Source organism: Chelonia mydas, chromosome 16 (assembly GCF_015237465.2).
Source record: "Chelonia mydas isolate rCheMyd1 chromosome 16, rCheMyd1.pri.v2, whole genome shotgun sequence".
In the NCBI taxonomy this organism is placed as follows: domain Eukaryota; kingdom Metazoa; phylum Chordata; order Testudines; family Cheloniidae; genus Chelonia; species Chelonia mydas.
Genome location: NC_057857.1, coordinates 12503062 through 12524043, shown reverse-complemented (window position 1 = coordinate 12524043; position 20982 = coordinate 12503062). Strand labels below are relative to the sequence as shown.

At 47.5% G+C, this 20982-nt stretch overlaps 1 protein-coding gene across 29 annotated transcripts in view; it reads left to right on the top strand.

Annotated features, from left to right (window-relative positions):
* Positions 1–20982, top strand: part of DNM1 (dynamin 1) — a 104650-nt gene that overhangs the window by 63032 nt on the left and 20636 nt on the right. For 20 of the 29 annotated variants that reach the window (XR_006286143.1, XR_006286138.1, XR_006286142.1 and 17 more), the window contains exons 13-15: positions 874–925; positions 2891–2902; positions 4395–4508. Coding sequence is in view for 21 of the 29 variants with exons in the window: in XM_037879381.2 (XP_037735309.1) it covers positions 874–925; positions 2891–2902; positions 4395–4508 (178 nt within the window). In the remaining 8 variants the exon portion in view is untranslated. Of the gene's footprint in view, positions 1–873; positions 926–2404; positions 2595–2890; positions 2903–4394; positions 4510–5722; positions 5801–20982 lie in introns of those variants that run through there. The other 9 variants (XM_037879397.2, XM_027819711.3, XM_027819710.3 and 6 more) reach the window with 4 other exon arrangements.

The following is a 20982-nucleotide window of genomic DNA, read 5'->3' as shown; positions in this document are numbered from 1 at the left end:
TTTATTCTATCCCTGGCTCTGCTACTAGTTTGTTGTTTGACCTTGAGCAAGTCCCTTAATCCCTATGTATTTGAGTTTCCCCATCTATAGAACAGAGATAATGACACTGACTCGCCCCAGAGGAGTTTGTGAGGCTAAGTATTCATGTTTGTAAAGCACAAGTGAGAACTTGGGTGAAAGACACTAGGGAAGGGCAGGGAATGATCATATCCAACCAGGCAGGACAAAGAATAAAAATCAGGTAGAATTATAAAATTGTTCATGGAGAGTCATTAGTGTGCTGAGTGTTTTATGAAATGCGGAGCAAAACCTGATCTCTGTCCCCAGAAGATGATGCTGGAACTTAGACAGACAGTACAGTTTAGGCATGTAGGGCCAAACCTAGATCCCATCACAGTCAAAGGTTGTTTTGCAGTTTGAGGTCAAGATATGTCCCAAAATGCTGCAGAGACCAGCAGATGCTGTAGCCTAAAAACATTGCAGAGCTCTCTGTCTGGCTCCTTTCTTCAGTGTATTAATGTTGAAAGACTTCATGGAAGACTTGTTTACAAGCGGGGTTTGATGGAGGAGAAAGTGGTTGCATGAGAAGAGGGAGGGAGTTACAAACCTAGGGGATCGCATGGGAGAAAGAATGAAGGCAGGAGTGAAGGAAGAATACAGAGGGGGTGGTCAGCAGTTGGTTTAGAAGATGCGTAGGGAGCAAGGTGTTGAGTAGGTCAGGCTGAGAGCAAAGATGTAGGTGAGGTGGGGCTGTACAGGGTTTGGAACTTGAGGGTGAGAAGCGTGAATGTGCTGTTGCAAAGGGAGCAGGGAGCGGGATTCAGGAGGGAAGGGAGAGCTGGATGGGGTTTGAATGTCTCATCTTGTTTGTAGCGCTCAACAAAGGAGCAGCCAGATGAGCAAGAAGAAGGCAGCTGGCAACCAGGTAAGTTCCCTCCTGCTTGAGGCTGTGAGAGGGATACATACCTTGCTTGACAGGCTATCAGTTGAGCAGATGTTGAGCCAGACACAGCAGCTCTTCAAAGGTATAAAGAGAGGCAGATGGGAAGAAGATTAGAGAGACACCTTAGCCCCACTGAAATATATGGGATTAGGGAAGCCTGTAAGAAGGACAAAGGGGAAGCATTTCGGAAGAATATGGGCTGTCCCTCCTGCAAAAGAACAATTGTTATGTATGGAGCTGGCATTGTCCTCAGTAAGACTAGGTCTGTGGATGTCTGTTAGCTGCTTAAATACAAGGTCCAAATCATATTCTTTAGTGTCTCTGGTGCAACCCCACTGGCTTTAAGGGTAAGTGAATGGAGGAGCTGGCCCAGCAGAATCTCATGAGGGAGATTGACAAGGTGATTACAGGGGCTTGGAACATCTGCCCTAGCTTAGAGCTGAAAGGATGGGTGCTGCAGACTTTCCTCAGTGCAGGGAGGTATGCAGGGTGCAAGACCCTCTAAAAGAGGGGAGGCTGGGATCCTTGCAGTAGAGAACTGGTTTAGAAACCATGTCACGTTGCATATGATGACCTAGTCCCCTTCTACTATCATCCTGGCGTTGGGTACTGAGCAGAGTCCAGAGCATCTCGAGTTTCATCCATTTCTTTGGGTGACCTTGCATTTCCCTGATGGGTTCACCATGCTTTACAACTGGGCCAGCAACATGCTAGACAGTTAAATTATCAAATGGTCCAATAAAGAGCTGAAAGTGCAGGGGGAGGATCAGGGGTCTCGCCATATAAGCCACTGCTTTCTGGATAGTGGCAGATGTCAGTGTTAATTCTGCTCACATCCCTGGATGCATCATTCACTTCTCCCAGCTGCGCTTTCTATGCAGGCAAGAGCTGGAGGATGCTCTCTGATTTGGTGGGTCCTGATGCAAGTTTACAGTCCATCAAAAACTGGGGCAAACTATTCTCTCCAGTTCCCCAAGCCCCAGCTCTAAACTGCCATGCCACAGAGTTTTCTTTCCCAGTCACCTCTCTTGACCACATGAATGGTCTCCACTGTCTGGGGGCCAAAGGGCAATTTGCAGAACTTCTGGGGTCACATTTTCTGGAAGAGGCAAGTCCCACCTGAAAGGGACCTTTTAAACCCACCTGTTCAGGGAGACATCATTGGCACCCATCAGCCCTGCTTGGATTGGGCATCCTCATGGTGGAGCCTTCTCCTGGGAGAGAATAGTGAATGGAATGTGAAGTCCCTGCTGCCTCTCTGTAGTAAGCGCATGGAGTGTACGTCCTATTGAAAGCCAGAGGGGCAAAGAAGACCTTCCTGTCCTAGAGCTATGGGGAGAACCACAGAGTTATCTGGCCTGGAAGGTCTGCAGAGAGATTTGGGCACCTTCTACAGAAGGAGGGTACAGAAGCAGCCCAGCAAAGAATGTAGGTGAAAAACCTCTTCCTTTCCAACCCCAGGTGCTCATCTGGAGTGAATCATCTTCAAAATATATTTGGCCACCTTTCCCTGAAACACAGTTAGAGCTTCAGAGTTGCTGAAGGCTGGTTGCCAGGTTCAGCTGGATCATCGCTTTCTCTGGATGCTATTTCTGAAGGGCTTTACTGGGTATCTCCCAGCTGCAGGGAGACCATCCTCTGAAGGGCACCAGCAAGTACCTTTCCTTTGCCCTGGGTGTGGAATGGCTCTGGGAGCCAATCCTTTTCCGTTTCATTTGTGGATTTGCCTGTCACTGGCTTGAGCTTTCATTTCCTTTAGCAGATTTTATTTTGGGGCCCGGGGTCTTTGATGTTTTCGCAGCTGACATGCTAATTTGGTAAAAGATTCTGATGATTAATTTTTGAGGCTCTTTCCTCCTTCCACTCCTCCTTTCCTAGTAACAATCTCTCCTCTCTCTGCTCCTCTCCTCTCTTCTCTGCTGCTGTTGCTATGGTTCCCCTTTGCAGGATGAGATCCTGGTGAGTAGAAGGCCGCTCAGCAGGCTGTGCTAATGAGCATTAATGATGCATCTGGGGAAAGCAGGATCAGGAACAGCACATGGACCATTCCACCTGCTACTGCAGTGGGGGGAAGTGGCCGCTGATGTTTGATACAGATGAAGTGGAAGTGGGGAGCAAAGGCAGCATGTTGATGAGAATTTCTTTAGCTGCCTCTAAAGTGTGTAAGCAGGAGGAGCTGGGGAGACCATTCAATCTAGAGATCAGGATATGGGGTTCAGCTTTAGTGCCCTCTTCTGCCAGCAAAGAGAATTGGTCCATTGTGAATTTTAACAATCAGCAGCATGAAAGAGAGGAGTGACAATCCACTCATCCCTGCCTACAGATATGGACAATGAATGCACTGATGCAGACACCATGCAGATGTTTATTAAGTCACACAAAACAGCATTCATTCATGCACAAACACCTAGCCGTTCACATACATACTGCTTACAACACACTCATTTTTAACATGCACAAACATGCAGAGATACATACACATATAGGCTAATTCACATGTGCAGTAACACAGGTTCATGCACACATGTACAATAATGAACACCTGCAGTAATGCACATTCACATATATATATATATATATATATATATATATATATATATATATATATATATATATATATATATATGTATATATCATGCTTATATTTAAGCTATTACATACATATACTCTTTCTACTAACTCACATGTACAGGAATAGACAAACATTGATTTAAAGTTACAAAGTCCACTAATCAATAATCTCCTAGTTCACTTACAGAATGTAAATATGGGACTTTATATCTATAGCTTATATATATCTGTGTTAAAGCTAATGTACATATGTATAGTAACAGTGCCACTTATCTCACACAGTTAAGTTCAGGGTGTGAATTCCAGATGCATCATTATTCCCAGATGTTCAGTATCTCCTTGTGTTACTAAATTAAATAATTTGTTTTTCATTTACCTCTCTCTACTTTTCTTCTTGAATTGCATCCCCTCGAGCTCTGTGAAGCAGTCTGCTCCAACCCCAAGTGGTGGGAGAGCTCCTTGTCTCTGCCAGGGTGTGCTTCCTCCTTTGCTCTTTCTAGGCCTGGCCTTTTCTGGGTGTGATTGTTGCTGTGATTTGGTTTCTGTGGGTTGGGCCAGTGTCTGAGATTCTCTCTGCAGTTCTCTCTTCCCCTTGAGTGCTTGGCAAATGGTGTAACCCCCAACAGAGCCAGGTTCTCTCCTGCCTCCCTTCCACTCCTTTCCTTCCTAACCCTTCTCCTGTTTGGAGACAGGTGCAGGCTTGACCGCCTCGGAGCTCCAAATTAGTGAGGGGCTTTTTGGCAGGAGCAGAGAGCACGGTGGTCCTGGTCATTGTTGTCCTGGTCTGTGTGTGTAGGGACACACTCTGCTCTCTCCCCAGCCATTAGGAGGACTAGGTTCTCAGTGCCATGTTTGACACTGACAATTTCCATCCCCACAGGTGATCCGAAAAGGCTGGCTCACCATCAATAACATTGGGATCATGAAGGGCGGCGCCAAGGAATACTGGTTTGTCCTGACAGCTGAGAACCTCTCGTGGTATAAGGATGATGAGGTGAGTGGCCCAGCCTCAGGGCTGGTTGAATTATGGCTTTGGTACCTAGTTCTGTGTGGTGCTGAGAACCCTCAACTCCCATTGACTTTCAGGGGCTGAGCATTTTGTAGAAGGCCCTTAGCTCCCTACAGTGGCTTGGTATTATAAATACACTTTCTGTGTATTAATTACCTGCTTCTTTAAAGTAGCCCATACCCCTGGGACCTGGAGTGATCCCACAAACCAGTATTCAGCCCCTCCCAGGAAGGGATGCAGGAAATCGGGAGCCATAATCAGGATGCCACAGATTCTGTTGGTTGGATATAGAACTGTGTGTTCCCCTAGGGGCATGCCCAAATGGACCCCTGCACATTAGTCACACCCTGTATATGTTAGTGTTCAAACAGCTGCTGCCTAGCCCCTCCACCAGCCCATGAATCTACTGCCTTGTGCCTTGTATTTGACTCTTAGTGGGGCCTTGATATTGCTTCAGCTGGAATGAGGATATTTCCTTTTAAATGTGAAGGTCATGGAGTTAATTTGGATGCAGCATTCCTGGCACTGAAGAGAAAATCCAGTTGAAAATGACTGTGCTTGGAGCTCCAGAGTCAGTAAAAAGTGGGCAGGGCACTTTTCTGTCTTATTGTGGCAGGCCGACTCACAGGAGGGAGGGGATGGGTTAGTGCTCTGATACCCAGGGCTTTGTGGTACTCTGAGCCGTAGCTATAGTGACTATTTAAATTGTGGCTAAGCTTCACTCTAGTCTTGTGTGGTCACTCAAGAGAGGTGTGACCTAGTTGTCTGAGTACAGGACACAGAGCCAGGAGCTATGGAATTAAACTCCCAGCTCAGACACTGACTCCCTCTGTAACCTTGGGTAAGTCACTTTACTTCTCTGTCTGTTTCCTCATGTGCAGAATGGGAATATTGGTACTCATCCACCTCATCTGGATATTGGGCAGATCAGTTAATTCATGTTCATACAGTGCTTTGAATGTGAAAGTGCTGCGTACTGTTATTAACAAACTATAATAGTACATGCAGAAAATAAATGAGAAAGTAGCATGGATCTGCTCTGTAGACCCTCCTTAAAAATAGATATTCCTGAAAGTTGGGAATCATGGCTTCCCAGTGCTTCCTCTTCCACTCAAGCAGGGAGCAAGATAGCAGATGCCAGAATCATGTCCAAATTGAAGTTATTGTTATTTATTTATTTATTTGTCTACTGTCAACAGTGTGCCAGTCATAAAGGAAGACAAAATCTCTGGCCCCTGGGCCTAAATCTCTGAATAGTGGGAATGAACAGCAAGAAGGTAATCAGAATGACATGAATTTAAACTCAAATACCACTCAACTTGCCAGGGATAGAAATACTTTGGGGGATGGCTACAAATGGGTTCAGATTCAGTCAGCTTTTTCAAGCAATGGTTCCAAACTACTTGTCAGGAAGAGAAAGGGCCGTGTACCTTGTGTCATGGTTTATACCTGTGCAACATACCTGTAAACTGCTACCAGACCAGAATTCTCCACTCAGTTATATCAGTGGGCACATTTAACACCCACTTTGCACAGTTGGAAATGATGACACAAGGTGTCACACAGTAGAGAATCAGGCCTGAAATGTCATTCCCTGACCAGGAGCTGATTAGTCTGAGGGTATGTCTATTCTACAGAAGCACAGCTATGGCACTGCAGCTGTGCAGCTGAAGTGTAAATGATTTCTACATCAACAGAAGGGGTTTTTCTGTTGATGTAGTTAATCCACCTCTCTGAGAGGTGGTAGCTAAAACCACAGAAGAATCCTCTGTCAACCTAGCTTCGTCTACAGTGTGGGCTAGGTCGACCTAACTGTGTTGCACAGGGTGTGAAATTTTTCACAGCCCTGAGCAAAAAGTAGCCAGATCAGTCTATTTTTTAGGTGTAGACCAGGTCTAAGTTCAGCTGGGGCATGCATCAGTCCCGTAATCAGCAAGGAACTGGAATTGATTGTGCAAAGGAGATTTTAAATCAGCCAGTCCTTTTTCAAGGCCCATGAACTCTCAGACAGAGCTGCCTGGTGTGGCAACACCGCCTCATGGTTATGTGTGCAGGTCAGGCAGTTATAACTTAAGGCTTGAGCATTTGTTTTAAATTAAAAACAACTTCTGCATCTGGATTCCAGCGATGACCGCGTAGCCCCCCACCCCTCTGCCCCAGCAAGGAGCGGGCAGGCTGTGGTTGCAGTGCATAATCTATATTAATAGACTCCAGCTGTATGGGAGGGGGAAGGGGTGCCCCTTTTATCCTATGAGGAGGGTAACCCTGGGGGTGAATAACAGCTGGAGGTCTGCACCACTTCCCTTCTGCACGATGAGAGGTAGAGCAGCCTAATTAAAACAGCTCCCTGCCAGCCAGCATCCCTTAAATAAACGCAGGGCGACCCAGTGCTGACGAGGCAGGAGAAAGGAGCCTTTGTTCTAACTGGAGAAGGGGTGGAGGGAAAGGGGGAACATGTTTTTATTTCTGATTTTTCCCCACTCCTGCCCCCTCTCACCAGTTCTCCGGCCTCTGGGGAAGGAAAGGGAAGTAACTTCCACTTGGATTCCATGGCCAGGCTCAGCTTAAAGAGTCAGTACATTACAGGGGCAACTTGGAGAACCCTTGGCTTTGGAGTTCCCATCCTAACCCTACACAGGGACAGGGCTGACTCTGTCCTCCAGGGCCCTTCTGCCCCACATGGCAACAGGGCTGTCTCCGTCACCCACGGCCCCTCTAGCCCTTATTGAGAGGAGGCTTCTCAGACCTGTCACTCCCAAACCAGGATGGTATCCACATATGGCTGTCTCCATATGTCTCAGTCCCAGATCCCCTCTCTTCCCCAGAAAGGGCTGTCTGCCTCCTTGTCCCCCTGATTTGAAGGGAGGAATGGTGTCTTTTCAGGTCCCAAAGTCACCCTGAGTGCAGCCTGGGAGTCCCGATCCACTTAGGTTTTGGACAGACAAAAACCCTGACTTCTCATGCTCTTGTTAGGCTCTTGCCCCAGCTGCAGCAAACAGCCAAAGGAAATGAAAGTGTTTAATCCAGGGAAAAAAACCCTTGCGCTGGTGGAAGAGCCAGATGCAGAATTTGGGGCATCTGGTGGGAGAATTAGGGGTGGACTGGGAGTGGCAGGATGACATTGGGCTAGGTTAGCACCTCTCAAAAAGTGAGGCGGGTGGAACGGAGCTCATCATTTCCCTCCCCTGCCCTGTTACGGCAGGACTGGGCATCAAGTCTGAGTAGAGACATCTGGGTCCCATTAGTGAAATACCAGCCTTTCCACAACGCTGGTTTGTTTTCTCTTCCCCCCAAAGAAAGGAATTGGAACTTAAAAGTGTCTTAAAGGTTCCAGCATCAAGCGTCAGTGAGGACAGGGCTCCCTTTGCTCCGGGGAGGCCGGTGGAGCATGCTGGGGGAAGGGGAGGGGGTGGAAAGCTGGCTCCTTGTTCTGCCCTGCTGCCAAGAGCACTTTCTTTGGGTTCTCTCTCCATTTTTCCTCCAGTCTCCTTTGTGTGAGTCAAATCCCTGACCCAAGGAGAGCTGCAATATAGATCTGCTGCAGAAAGGGGGATCAGCCTGGATTTGGGAATCCCACACCGGGAGTCAGCACCTCCTGGGTGCTGCTGGGTTCTGCCTATAGGACATTTGTAGGTCAGCAAGATGGTGGATTGGCAACGTTATGGATCCAGTGACCATTCTCTAAGACAGAGGGTGATTTCGCTAGCCAGGGAGAGCACCCCACCCCCGAGACTGGAGTGGCAGCCATGGCACTGTAGCTGGTTGGTATTAGATACTCAGTTACCATGGTGATGAGCATGGTATGAGAACCTAAGCAGAAAAAGGTGTCCTTCCACCTAATCCCCTCCAGAGATCTACAGCACACAACCCAGCTACACAGGTAGGATCCAGGCTTTTCCTCTAGTTCTCTACGTGGCAGGGGGCATTAAGCCCTGAGCCTAAGGCATAATGAACAATATGCTACATGGTTCCTATTAGCAAGGCCTACATCCCACTGGAATGGGCCCATGGGCCCTGCATTTGATACATGTAAGAGTTAATTTAAACTGGGATGCATATGACTACGTGCATGTGTCATTGTGTGTACTTGAGTGGTTGCACAGACAAGTGAATAGTCTACTTCTAGTACATGTGGAAATTTGGTTGTGAATATACTGCATAGCCCAGACCTTCTGTCCTTATTTATGCAAAAGTCTCACTAAGGTTCGACTGAATAAGGTCTAAGAAAGGCAGGACTTGGCTCATACCTGTGTGAGGGCATCAGTGTATTTCCATAGCTAAATGTTTGTGTCCGTCCTGCTGAAATGCATGGTGGAACCTGCTTGCAGGATCCTTGCATAGAGTGAAATTCCTTTATACGGAAGTTGAATGAGAGTAATAGCAAATTGTTTCACTGCAGCAAAGGTGCAACTGGTAATTCAGTACTGCTGTTCTGTATAGACACTAAGGCCAGGTCCACACTACAATATTACATCGGTATAAGTACATCGCTCAGGAGTGTGAAAAATCCACACTCCAACCGATGTAGTTACATCGACCTAACCCCCAGTGTAGACAGTGCTATGCCAATGGGAGAGCTCCTCCCACTGACATAGCTACGCCTCTCACAGAGGTGGATTAACTACACCGAGAGGAGAAGCTCTGCCGTCAGCGTAGTAGCATCTTCACTAAAGTGCTACAGCAGCATAGCTGCACCCCTGCAGCTTTTTAAGTGTAGACCTGCCCCAAGAAGCTTCCACTTCATATTGCGAGGTGTCGGTGTGTCTCTGTGTGTTGTTGAATGTATACATGTGGGTATTTGTATTGTGTGTGTGTGTGAATGCACACCGATATGTGTTTGAGAATGACATATGGGTGGGTATGTTTGTGCATGGTATGTGCATGTATGAATGTCTGAGTATGTTAATTGTGTGTGCAGGTGTGCATATGTGTGTCTGAATTTGTGGGTACTTGAGACTGGTGTGGGTTATGTGTCCATATGAATGACCTGGACCTGTGTGGGTGTGTATGCACGGGACTGGGTGTGGATGACATGGCAGTTACGTGATTGTGTATGAATGTTGTGTTTGAGTGAGAATGGGGTGTGTGCATAATAGGAGGTTATGTGCTTGTGTGAATGGGTGTGTTTGGTGTGTGTGTGTCTAGTATTTGAGTATGTGCATGTGTTAAGTATCTGTGCACATAGATGGTGTGTGTGAGCATGAGAAATGGTGTGTAGGTGTTTGCATGTCTATAAATCCATGTATATGATGGGGAATCCTTTACATTCTTCATACACCATTTTGAGTCTTCTGGGTCAGAGTTGTGCCCTGACTCCACATTGTGCTGGCTTCGTACCTCCCTTCTCTTCCATCACTGGAGAATGCAAGCAGATTCTCCTGGCTGGGAGAAGCCATGACCTTATTCACACACTTTTAGGTGTCCATTTGCTATACATCAGACCTTGGCTCCTTCCCAATTCTAGCTAGAAACTTCAATGCTAGGATTAGATTACATCTCCCTCTGAAACCCCCATTTTCACAAACATGGAGCAGATCACTTTTCCTACAACAAGCTGCCACTCTTGTGCATTAAGCCCCAGATCAGCCACATCATGAAGCCCTCTCTGTTGTCTCTGCAGTGGCTCAAGCCCTGCCAGCCATCAGGATGGTGCTGTAATGGGAGGGTGGCTTGTAGCAGTCCTGCTGCAAGCTAGATTTTGTCACCTATTTTTCTGCTTTGAGACCACAGAGCTAGGTATGCTCTGAGACTCAGTCCTTCCCAGTTATCATACCAGCCTCAGGATCCCTCTCTACCACACATACTCCTTCCCTCCCTCTCTGCCCCTACTCTCTTTTGCTCTTTCATTCATTCACTCTCATGCTCTCTCTCTCATTCATAGTCTCTTTTTCTTTTTCTCACACTCTCCCTCCTCCTCCTTTCTAACTCTCTCTTTGTTCTTTCTCACTCACTCGTTCTCTTTAGTAGTTTTGCACACACATACACATTACCTGTCCCTCCCAGTCCACATCTAAAGAACTTTAAAGGAAACCAACTTTAAAGGAAAAGCGCCTCCCAGAATCTCCAAACCTGAAATCTTTTTTTTTTTTTTTTAATAAAATAATCAAAGTTTGTTACACCATAAAATTCCCCAACTGGTCACTTCCCGCTGCTTAATTTCGCCGCCTCCTCATAGGGACTGCTAGCAAGGCACTATGCAGCCGTAACTCTCCCAGGGGATAGCCCCTGTCCTTGTGATTTAGACACTTATAGCAAAGGTCTGCACAAGAAACACAAGGCATCCTGAGTGGCTCTCACTGGAAAAGCATGTGAAGCCAACAGAAACAGCTGCAAAGAGAGGGTGAGGAGAGTCAGGGAGGAAATGACAGACAGACAGCGAGTGGGATGGCGAATAGTGACAGATAAAGATGAGCATCAGGTGAGGATCCAAGCGTCAGTTTCCCAGCAGACTGGGGGAGGTAGGTGAATTTATCATGCGTTGCTCACACCCCAGCATTTCCCGCTGCCATGCAGGCGTTTTCATCCCTGTGCGGCACCGGCAGTGTGTGTGGTGTATCCCAGCACAGCCTAACCAATGTGCAGACTACTGTACAATCTCGTAGTCCTGAACAGGTAGTCTGAACACTGGGCAGACGGAGTGGAGCCTCTGTGTCCAGCTCTCCAGCTAGCAGCAGCACGTTAGTCCTTCCCCCTTTCTGCCTCTGGGCTGGTGTTTTGGGGACAGAGAGAGGGTGAGGGAAAGTCCAAGTCCTGCTTGAAGAAGTTTCCTCCATTGGCAGCTGGAAAGAAGGGGGGATTGCTCCCTGCCTGTACCCCGCACTGAGCGAACCTTCACACCCCTTTCTCTTCCGACGTTGGCATCAAAAAGCTGATGCCCCATTCCCCCGGGCACGTCGTACCTTTAAAAAATAAAAATAAATTACTGCTGTTCGAACCCAGGAGAAGATGTTTCTAAGTCTTGGCCGTTGCCCAGATGTGCAGACTTCGTTGCTTTATTCAACCCCCCACATCTGGCGCAGCAGTTGGTGGCAGCGGGTGGGAGGACGCTCAGGCCCGATGCATCCTGATCTCCTTCCTCCCAGCTCTCAGTCCTGTAGAACGTCGCTCTACCCAGGGTCCGGAGCAAAGAGCAAACAAGACCAGCCTTCGCTTCCAAGCCCATAACAAGGGTCCTTTGACCCGTGTTGGCCAGTTGCCTTTGCAGCTAGCCTCCGGCTACCATGGGAGCGATCCGAGTTCCCTCCTTTCCTCCCCCCATCGCGTCTGGCACTCACTGTGCCTCCCTCCCTCCCTCTTTCTAGTCTTTGCTCCCTCCCTTCTCTTGCTTCCCTTCTGTCTTTCTGCCTCAATTGACGTGGCAGTGCAATGCTAACTAGACTCGAGGGAGGAGCTTGTTGGCTGCTGCGGAGGTCAGAGGTTGACAGGAAGTGAGCCATCTGACGGATAAGGTTGCGCGGAGGAAAGGAAGGTTCCATACCTTGGATGGAAACTTGAGGAATGCCGCTTTCTCTCTGATGCTTGGCTCCTGTGTAGCGATTCCAGATGTTCTCTGGGCCATGTGGTTCACTTCCTCTCTTGTGCTGCAGGGATAAAGAGTGCTTTAGGTACAATATGCAACCCACCAGCACTCACACACAGGGGAGGGGGAGCCAGAGGAGAGAGTTTAAATCTATGGCTAAAAACATGAACACCCAGTGCTCCTGCTTTGTCCCTAATAGATTAAACCCGTGATGAGGAACATTTAAGGGTTGGGGGAAAATCTATTAATTTATTTCCCCATTTAAATCTCATAATACAGGAATGAGGTGACAACAATGAGCAAACAAAAGGCCCTATGCTGGGCATTGTTGTACACTGTTACTGAACAAATTGACTGGGAATAGGGTTTAACTGGAATCGTGGGGAGGTAGATGGGGCAAATAATTTGTAGGCAGTCTGGGGGAATCTTCACTGTAAATATTTTTGAAAATACTGAATTCCTGGTACAATTTGATCTATTACAAAAGTGAAGACTTTACTGTTCCAAAGTAATTTGATGAGGCCAAAAAAATCATTTATTTTTCTCAGGGATGATTTGACCCCATCTAAGGTGGGGCTGACTGCCTGAGACAGGGAGATCACCACAACCCTCCTGTCAGTTTGGTGGTGGGATTTTAACAATGATCTCTCTAACGCCTCATCCAGCACATCATTGACACTAGAGAAAAGCAAAGTACATTAGCATTAATAGTAGCATTTGGTTCAGTCAGTATTTTTTTAATTCCACAAGAGCCATAAATCAGAACACATACACTTGGACTCTCTGTGCACAAAGTTTTACTTGTCATAAGAGCTTCAGCTTATCTTGGGTTTGTCCTCCTTCTCAATTATGGTGAGGTCTGATAGTTCTGTCAATTATCTCCTAGCGCTCCAAGAGCCAAATTCCTCCTTTGAATGCATGTGTGGGCTTCCCCATCAGCTTCAGCTTCATGTGTATCCAGTATGTAAAACACCAGTCCTTTTTGTACAAGAGACTGGCTGGGCAGAGGAAATAGCCTGCGAACAAACCAGGAGCCCTCATTCCAATCCAGCTATGCTATATTTTTACCTGGCTGTTTAAAATGTATTTGGGGATGAAGGCCCAGAGGAGAACAATGCACATTCAGTTAACAGTGCAAACCACGACCATCTAAAATACACTGGCCCCAGAACAGAGCCAGAGTAACAAGGGTACACAATGGGGACCCCTTTAGGGTGCCTCTTCTCAGGCCACGGAGCTACAGGTGTAGTCTCAGTCCTTCCCCCAAACACTATGCTTTGCCCTCCATGACTAGGGGTTAATGGCTAGGGGATCCATGTGCCACACTGCCCACAAGTCTCTTTTCTATGGCAGTGCCTCCCCACAACCCCTATGGAGCTGTGCTTTACTCTGTACATGGGGTATAGCTCTCCTGCATAGTCTCTTCTTATCCTCCTACCGTGCAAATGGACCACAGTGGTTTTGCTGCATTCAGGGTCCTCCATGCAAGCATTATGATTATAGTTAGGAATGATGGTCCTTTAAAAGGGGTGAGACTAACCAGGCCTGATTAGACCCTGTCACCCCAATACCCCTTCTCTCCCTGTATTTGCACTTTAGTGTCCTGCTTCCTGTAGCCCACAATGTTACCTCCTCCCCCTTGCTGGCTTCAGTGTAATTCCTTGGCTATGCATGTGTTTCATGGGATAGATATTTTGCTGCTGAGAGGGCAGCCTCTCCTTTGCTATGATCCTCTTTCTGCCTTGCCACCAAAATGAGATATTTGATGAGCAACACAGGCCTTTTGGGATCAAGCCAAGATCTTTGAACCATGCTCCACAAAGCCACCTCCCCCAGCCCAGGGTGTACTGGCACCTAGTCCTCCCTCTCTGATTTTTTCCTGCGTCTGTCAGGCTGGAGGGAGAGCCCCTTCCCCCCCTCCTTGTGGCTGCATTGCTCTTGGGATGTCTCAGCCACCACACACATTGCCTGATTGCTAACATATGGGCAAAGGGCTCAGCCAAAACTTTAAAAGGCTCAGCCCTCGGCAGCTCGTTACACTCTTTCCTGTCTCTACATTCAGGAAATGAAGTCAGAGTATTGATATAAAACAGGCTGGGGTGAAAACTGAGAAGATGGGAAGAGTGGAGGAAGGACTTTTGAGAGACTGGGATGTAGGCATGGTGAGATGGCAGGTCAGAGCAGCCCTGGCTAAATGTGTCTGTGTGCATCATGCTGCAATCAAGAGCCAGGGGATTTACCTCCTGGCACCAGTGCTCTAGCTCTTGTATGGCTCTCATTACCCCCAAAGCTGAAAAATCATACACTAGCGAGCAGCAATATGGATCTAATTGCTCCTCGAGGATTTTGGTTTGAATCTTGCTCCAGGGCACAGATGCAGTGCCCACAGAACCTGGGAACCTGGCACTAGCATTCTGTGTGATGGAATTTGCTGTCTTCCCAGCTTAAGAGAGTGAAGCCTGGTGCTAATGTATTGGCTCCCAGTGCACTTAGAGACTGGGAGTATGAATCCTTATATGTGTGTATGGCTCCTAGTGCACATTAGAGTCAAGGGTCCAAAATCTGACCTCAGTTTCACTGGTGTAAATCTGGAGAAAGTGCCAGATCCTGGTCACATTAATGTCAACGACAAATTCCCATTAGCTGTAGTGGGTCCAGGTTTTGGTCCTAACACCATTGAATTCACTCTAGATTTACCTTGGTGTAACGGAGATCAAACTCTGTTGAGTGGCATTATTGCAATGGTGTGGGAAGTGACAGCATGCAGAGGCTAGAAGCATTACAAAAGCAATTCCTATGTGATGAAGGGGAAGAACTCTAAGGCCTTGATGGAAACAAAGGATACCGGGTAAAGACGCACATACACCATCACCTAGGTCCTAGGACCTGGGGAATTCTGTTGCTCTCACCACTTGATTTCTTGCTTTTTTTGCTATGAGATGTTTCTTCTTTTGCATCCAGCTCCAAACTTTTCTGACATTGTAAAAAGACGTGAGGAGCATTTTCTACGTCTTATTCCTTTAGCTGCCATCTACACTGAAGTTACTTTTTTGGGTAGCACAGAGTTTGCATATGGGTGATGCATAAGGCGCTTCAGTAGGAGAGATTGCAGTAGGACTGGTTGGCTTGCCTGGGGCTTAGCAATGGGTGTTCGTCTCCTCTAAGTCACCAGTTCATCTGCAAACTGGAGCAGTAGTGGCTGAAAGTTATTGCAATCTGGAAGCTGTTAGGTGATTTTCAGAATGTGAAATGAGCTTTATGGGTCTCAGCCAGATTCCTAATCAATAGGCATCCGCATCACAAAAATACTCACCCCCCTGAATTTCGACTAACTGGCACCTTGGTTGGCAGTCTCAGCAGAAAGAACAGGGGAATTGAGGTCTGAATACCATTTCTATCTTTGGTCCCTTTGGATCAGTAGTGGGAGGGGAACGGGAGCTCTGTTGCTGCCCAAGCTGTCCCTGTTCTGTCCATCCCAGAGAACATCTGTTTCCAGGACATCTTTCCCAGCACTACATTATATTGTAACAGATAATGTCATTTGACCTTTTCATTGGGGATCTGAGACATGTAGAGGAGTATACCAGTATACTTAGGAATTAATAGGACTTAGTGAGATAGCTGACTAAGGCCTTTAGGGCCATTATAATGGTCAGATCATCTTCTCTGGGCTTTGATTCCATCTGCCTATGAAATGTGTCAGCAGATCGCCATCTACAGTCGCTTCTCTGCCCTTGTATTTTCCAGTTAGATTTTGGGATCTCTGCTAGCAGCCTGCCTGCCTTTTCTATTCCCCTTTCCCCGTAAGGGATCACATTTCTCCATGTTTCCAGCTGAGGCAAGCATGACGTACACACCAGAACCCATACACAAGAGGGACGGTTACATACATAATACATTTCTATTGGAGTAATCTCAGACATCTGCACTCTGCTTTGAGGTGAGGAGTTTGGTATAATGGTTCCCTCTTTTGATCACTTTTGGTATAGCAATACTTGAGTAGAGCTGTACAATTACAAGTAGGGCCCTTGGGCCAAATTCAGCTCTCAGTTACATTGATGTAAATCCCCTGATTTCTAACCTCATCCATCTCTGAATCCAGATCTCAAAATTAAGCTTAAATCTAAAAAAATCGGGGCCTAAATGTGGGGTGCCTCAGTTTTTAGCTGCTTAACTGGAGACACTTTAAAGGATAATCGGAAAGCTCTGAGCCCTCCCACTCTGAAAATCAGGTCCTCGAAAGGTGTCTCAAATTGGACATCCCAAAATTGAGGCATCCAAAATCATTCATCACTTTTGAAAATTTAGGCCTCAGTTTTTAATGTTTTCCCCATGTGTTTGGCCACCCATTTCACCTGGGGTTTTGATTAGTCAGAAGCACACTGGCTCGAATTTTCAGTGATGGCTGTTAGTCATTTTCCATATAAAAGGTCCTTAACTGGCCCTCAAATATCCCACACCACTCCAACCGCAAAGTTGCTGTTTGAGCTCCTGGTGCCAAAGAAGAGCCATTGGAACCCCACCTTGTGTTTTGTGTCACTATTATTGTTTAAAAATTAATGTGAGCCCTTCATAGTGTAGGATGAAGTAGCAAGATGGACCAGGTGTGTCAGCTTTTCTAAGACAAAAAGTGGTTTAAATTCCATTAATCCTTATGAGAAATTATCAACTTTTGTGTCAAATGATTGGCTTTTCTCCAGAAACTTGAAAATAAGATTAATAATGAAAATAAGACTTTTTAACCTGCAGTCATGACCACGTCACTTTATCTCACTTGATTTGTTTAAACTCAGGTTTAACAAAGAATAAAACCCCCAACTCAGATGGCTGGTGGCATTTACAAGCAGATGGCAGTATGCTATAATGAGACCAGGAGTCGAGGTATCTGTGGTGAGAACAGCCACATGCCATGAATGGTAGAGAGCAGAATGGGATGGAGCCACTGTGGCTGGTCACTGGAAAGGCTCTCAGCGATTAATACACAAACTTGAGGGAGGGTGCCCAGAACAGATACAGTACTGAGTGTGATATAAATGCCTAGACAGATTAGATAGGTAGACAGTTTATAGCTGTGAGCACCCTGCTCAATCACTATTTGAGGAGATGATGGAGTCAGGCTGAGAGGTGCTGACTGGCCCCTGGAGGGGATAGGGGAATCAGGCTGTCTGGGCCCCATTGCTCACTGATTGTCTTATGGGGTAGGGGAATCAAACTGTGAGGCTCCATTGCTGACTGACTTCTTGAGGTGATGTGGGGGCTAGGCAGTGTGGGTGCCATTGCTGACTGACACCTTGAAGGGATGGGGGAACTGGGCTGTGAAGGCCCTGTCGCTGAGTGAATCCTCCTAGGGTTGCAGGAATTGGGCTGTGAGAGCCCTGTTGCTGTCTGACTCCTTGAGGGGATGGAATATGGGGCTTTGTGGGCCCCATTCCTCAATGACAGCCTGAGGTGATGGGGAAGCTGGGCTGTGAGGATGCCAGAGCAGACTGACTTGTTTATGGGATGGAGGTATCGAGTGGTAGGGGGCCCAGTTAGGGTTGCCAACCCTCCTGGATTGGCCAGGAGTCTCCCGGAATTGGAACTGATCTCCCAGTGACTGCTGAAACCAATCCAGGAGATTTTAATAGGCCGCTAACTGTCCGGTTGGCAGCACAGCGGGGCTAAGGCAGGCTCCCTACCTGCACTGGCTCCATGCAGCTCCCAGAAGCAACCAGCATGTCCCTCTGGCTCCTAGGTGCAGGGGTGGCCATGGGGGTCTCTTCATTCTGTCCCTTCCCCGAGTGCCAACTCCGCAGCTCCCATTGGCTGAGAACTGTGGCCAATGGGATCTGCAGGGGTGGTGCCTGTGGCAAGGGCAGTGCGCAAAGCTGCCTGGTCGCCCCTGAGAGCGTAAGAGTCGGACATGCCAATTGCTTCTGGGAGCCCCCTGAGGTAAGCGCCACCTGCCGGGAGCCTGCACCCCTCACCCCCTCCAGCACCCCAACCCCTGCCCCAGCCCTGAGCCCCCTCCCATACCCAAACTCCCTCCCAGAGCCCACACCCTGCACCCCCTCCCGCACCCCAGCCCCCTGCCCCAGCCCAGTGAAAGTGAGTGAGGGTGGGGGGATGGAGTGAGTGGAGGGGGTCCTTGGAGAAGGGCGGGGCAAGGGGCAGGGCAAGGCTGTTCGGGTTTGTGCAATTAGACAGTTGGCAACCCTAGCCCCGGTGCTAATTGACTCCTTGAGGGATGGGGGGAATAGGGCTGCGTGGGCTCCCTTGCTGACTGACTGAAGGAGTAGAAGAGGTGGGTTGTGAGCATCCCATTGTTGACTGACTTCTCAAAGGTATGGGGGAATTGGGCTGTGAGTGCCAGTTCCTGACTGACTTGCGGGACTGGGGGAATCAGGCTGTGAGGGCCCTGTTTAGGGTGACCACTTCTGTTGGATGGAAATAAGGGAAAACCACATGAAAAATAAGGGACAGTGCTTTATTTTGAGGGGGATTTTAAAGAAACACCATTTCCCTTTGCATATCATGTATTTTTTTCTCAAATGCACATTTCTACTGCCCTCAGGTATACAATGTAATTATCATAAGTATCAATTTAATGTTTAAAATGGTACTTATTTGTGATGGGTTGGAGCCCTTGGGAAGCCACCTGATGCACTGAGATACCACTGAGTCTACCAGTTCTGCCAGCATGGGCTCTCTTTAACCTGTCTTGCTGAGCCAGGCTCTTAAAACCTCCTCGAACACACACACACAGGCAGGGCCACACCCAGCTGCAGATCAGCTCTGGGAAGACTCAGTTTAAGGGACTTGCTCCAGGACTCAGATGTCCACCTCCCTTGGAGTGCAGACCCAAAGATATATTATGAAATTCGCCCCCTCCCTCAATGTGGAGAGAGGTGTGCACACTTCTTAGCCCCCCTGTTAGAAATTACAGAACCTGGGTTTAATAATAAACAAAACACATTTTATTAACTATAAAAGGGAGATTTTAAGTGGTAAAAGGGGTAACAAACAGAACAAAGCAGATTACTAAGCAAATGAAATCAAACACACAAACAACTGGTTTCACTAAAGAAATTAGATATAAATAGTATTTCTCACCCTAGATATTGTTGCAGGCAGTTATATTTCTTTTCAGACTGGACCCCTGTCTCAGTCTGTACTCCCCCCTTGCCTTCTCTTTTGCAGTCTTTCTTCTTGGGCTGACAGGCGATAGAGAGGAGGAGTCCTGTTTGCCTTCCTCCCCACCCTTAAATAGGATTTACATAAGGCGGGAATCCTTTGTTTCCCAAACTTGACCCCCCGCCCACCCTTCCGTTACAGTGGAAAGTTACAAGGAGTCCCAGGTAATGTTTTAGTATCAGGTGACAAGACCACCTGACCCTGTAGTATCACAGTGTCCATGAGTCAGTGGCAGTATGGAGCGTCCACAGGAAGGCCAAGCTTTTCACAGCTCATTGTCCTCACTGGTTGGCCATCTGCCCTGTCTGGCTTTTTCATTGTTGTACCTGAAGTGTTAGCAGTGGGCATCACCCAAAGTAGCATAGTTGAAATACAGATACATAGTCAATATTCCTATCTTTAGATACAGAAATGATACAGGCATACACATTGGATAATTGCATTCAGTAAATCATAACCTTTCCAATGATATCTCCCATGTCATCTTGCATAAAGTACATCTCAGTGATGTCATATTCATATCATAAGCATATTTTCATAAAGAATATGGAATGACACATCTCATTATTATCAGTTTTAATACATTTCAATACGTCTTAAAATAAGGGATGGGTGGTCACCCTAAGGGGCGGTTCAAGGAAATAAGGGAGGGTCCCTTAAAATAAGGGATGAGTAGTCACCCTAGCCCTGTTGCTGAGTGAGTCCCTTGAGGGGATGGGGGAACTGGGATGTGAAGGCCCCATTGCTGTCTGATTCCTTATGTGGTTGCTGAATAAGCTGTTAGGCCCCTATAAATGACTAACTCCTTAAGGAGATCAGGGAGTCAGTCTATAAGGACATCATTGCTGACTGGCATCTTGAGGGAGTTGGGATGTGAGGACAGTGGTGCTGACTGACCTCTTGAGGTGACAGGGGAGCAGGGCTGTGGAGTGCCCCATTGCTGACCAAGTCTTTGAGGGCATGGGAGAATTGGGCTGTGAGTCCTTAGTTGCTGACTGACTCCTTGAGAGGATGGGGAATTGGCTTGTGAATGCCCCATTGCTGACTGAGTCCTTGAAGTGATGTGGGTACCTTTGCTGACTGAGTCCTTGAAGCGATGGGAGAGCTGGGCTGTGAAGGCCCTGTTGCTGAGTAATTTCTTGAGGAGATGGCGGAATTGGGCTGTGGGGCCCCTTACTGACTGACTCCTTGAGAGGATGGGGGAGCTGGATTGTGAAGGCCCTGTTACTGACTGACTCCTTAAGGGAATGGGGAAATTGGGCTGGGAGTGCCCAGTTGTTGTCTGACTTAATGAGGTGAAGTGGTAGGTAGGCTGTGCTGTTGCTGACTGACTCCTTGAGGGAATGGTGGATCTGGTCTGTGAGGGCCCCTTTGCAGACTGACTCATTGAATGAAGGAGCTGGACTGTGAGGGTCCTCTTGCTGACTGACTCCTTGAGGGGATGGGGAGTCAGGCTGTGAAGGCCTTTCCTTTTGCTGACTGTTTTATGGGATGGGAGAATCAAGTTGTGGGGGTAGGGTGTGAGAGAGCCCTTGCTGACTGACTTCTTGAATGAATGAGGAATTCGACTGTGAGTCCTTGAGGGGACAGGGGAGCTGGGCTGTGACAGCTGTGCTGACTGACTCCTTAAGGGAAATAGGGAATTGGGATATGAATTACCAGTTGCTGTCTGACTTATTGAGGTGTTGTGGTAGCTAGGCTATGGTGGTGCTGTTGCTGACTGACTCCTTGAGGGAATGGTGGAGCCAGACTGTGAGGACCCCTTTG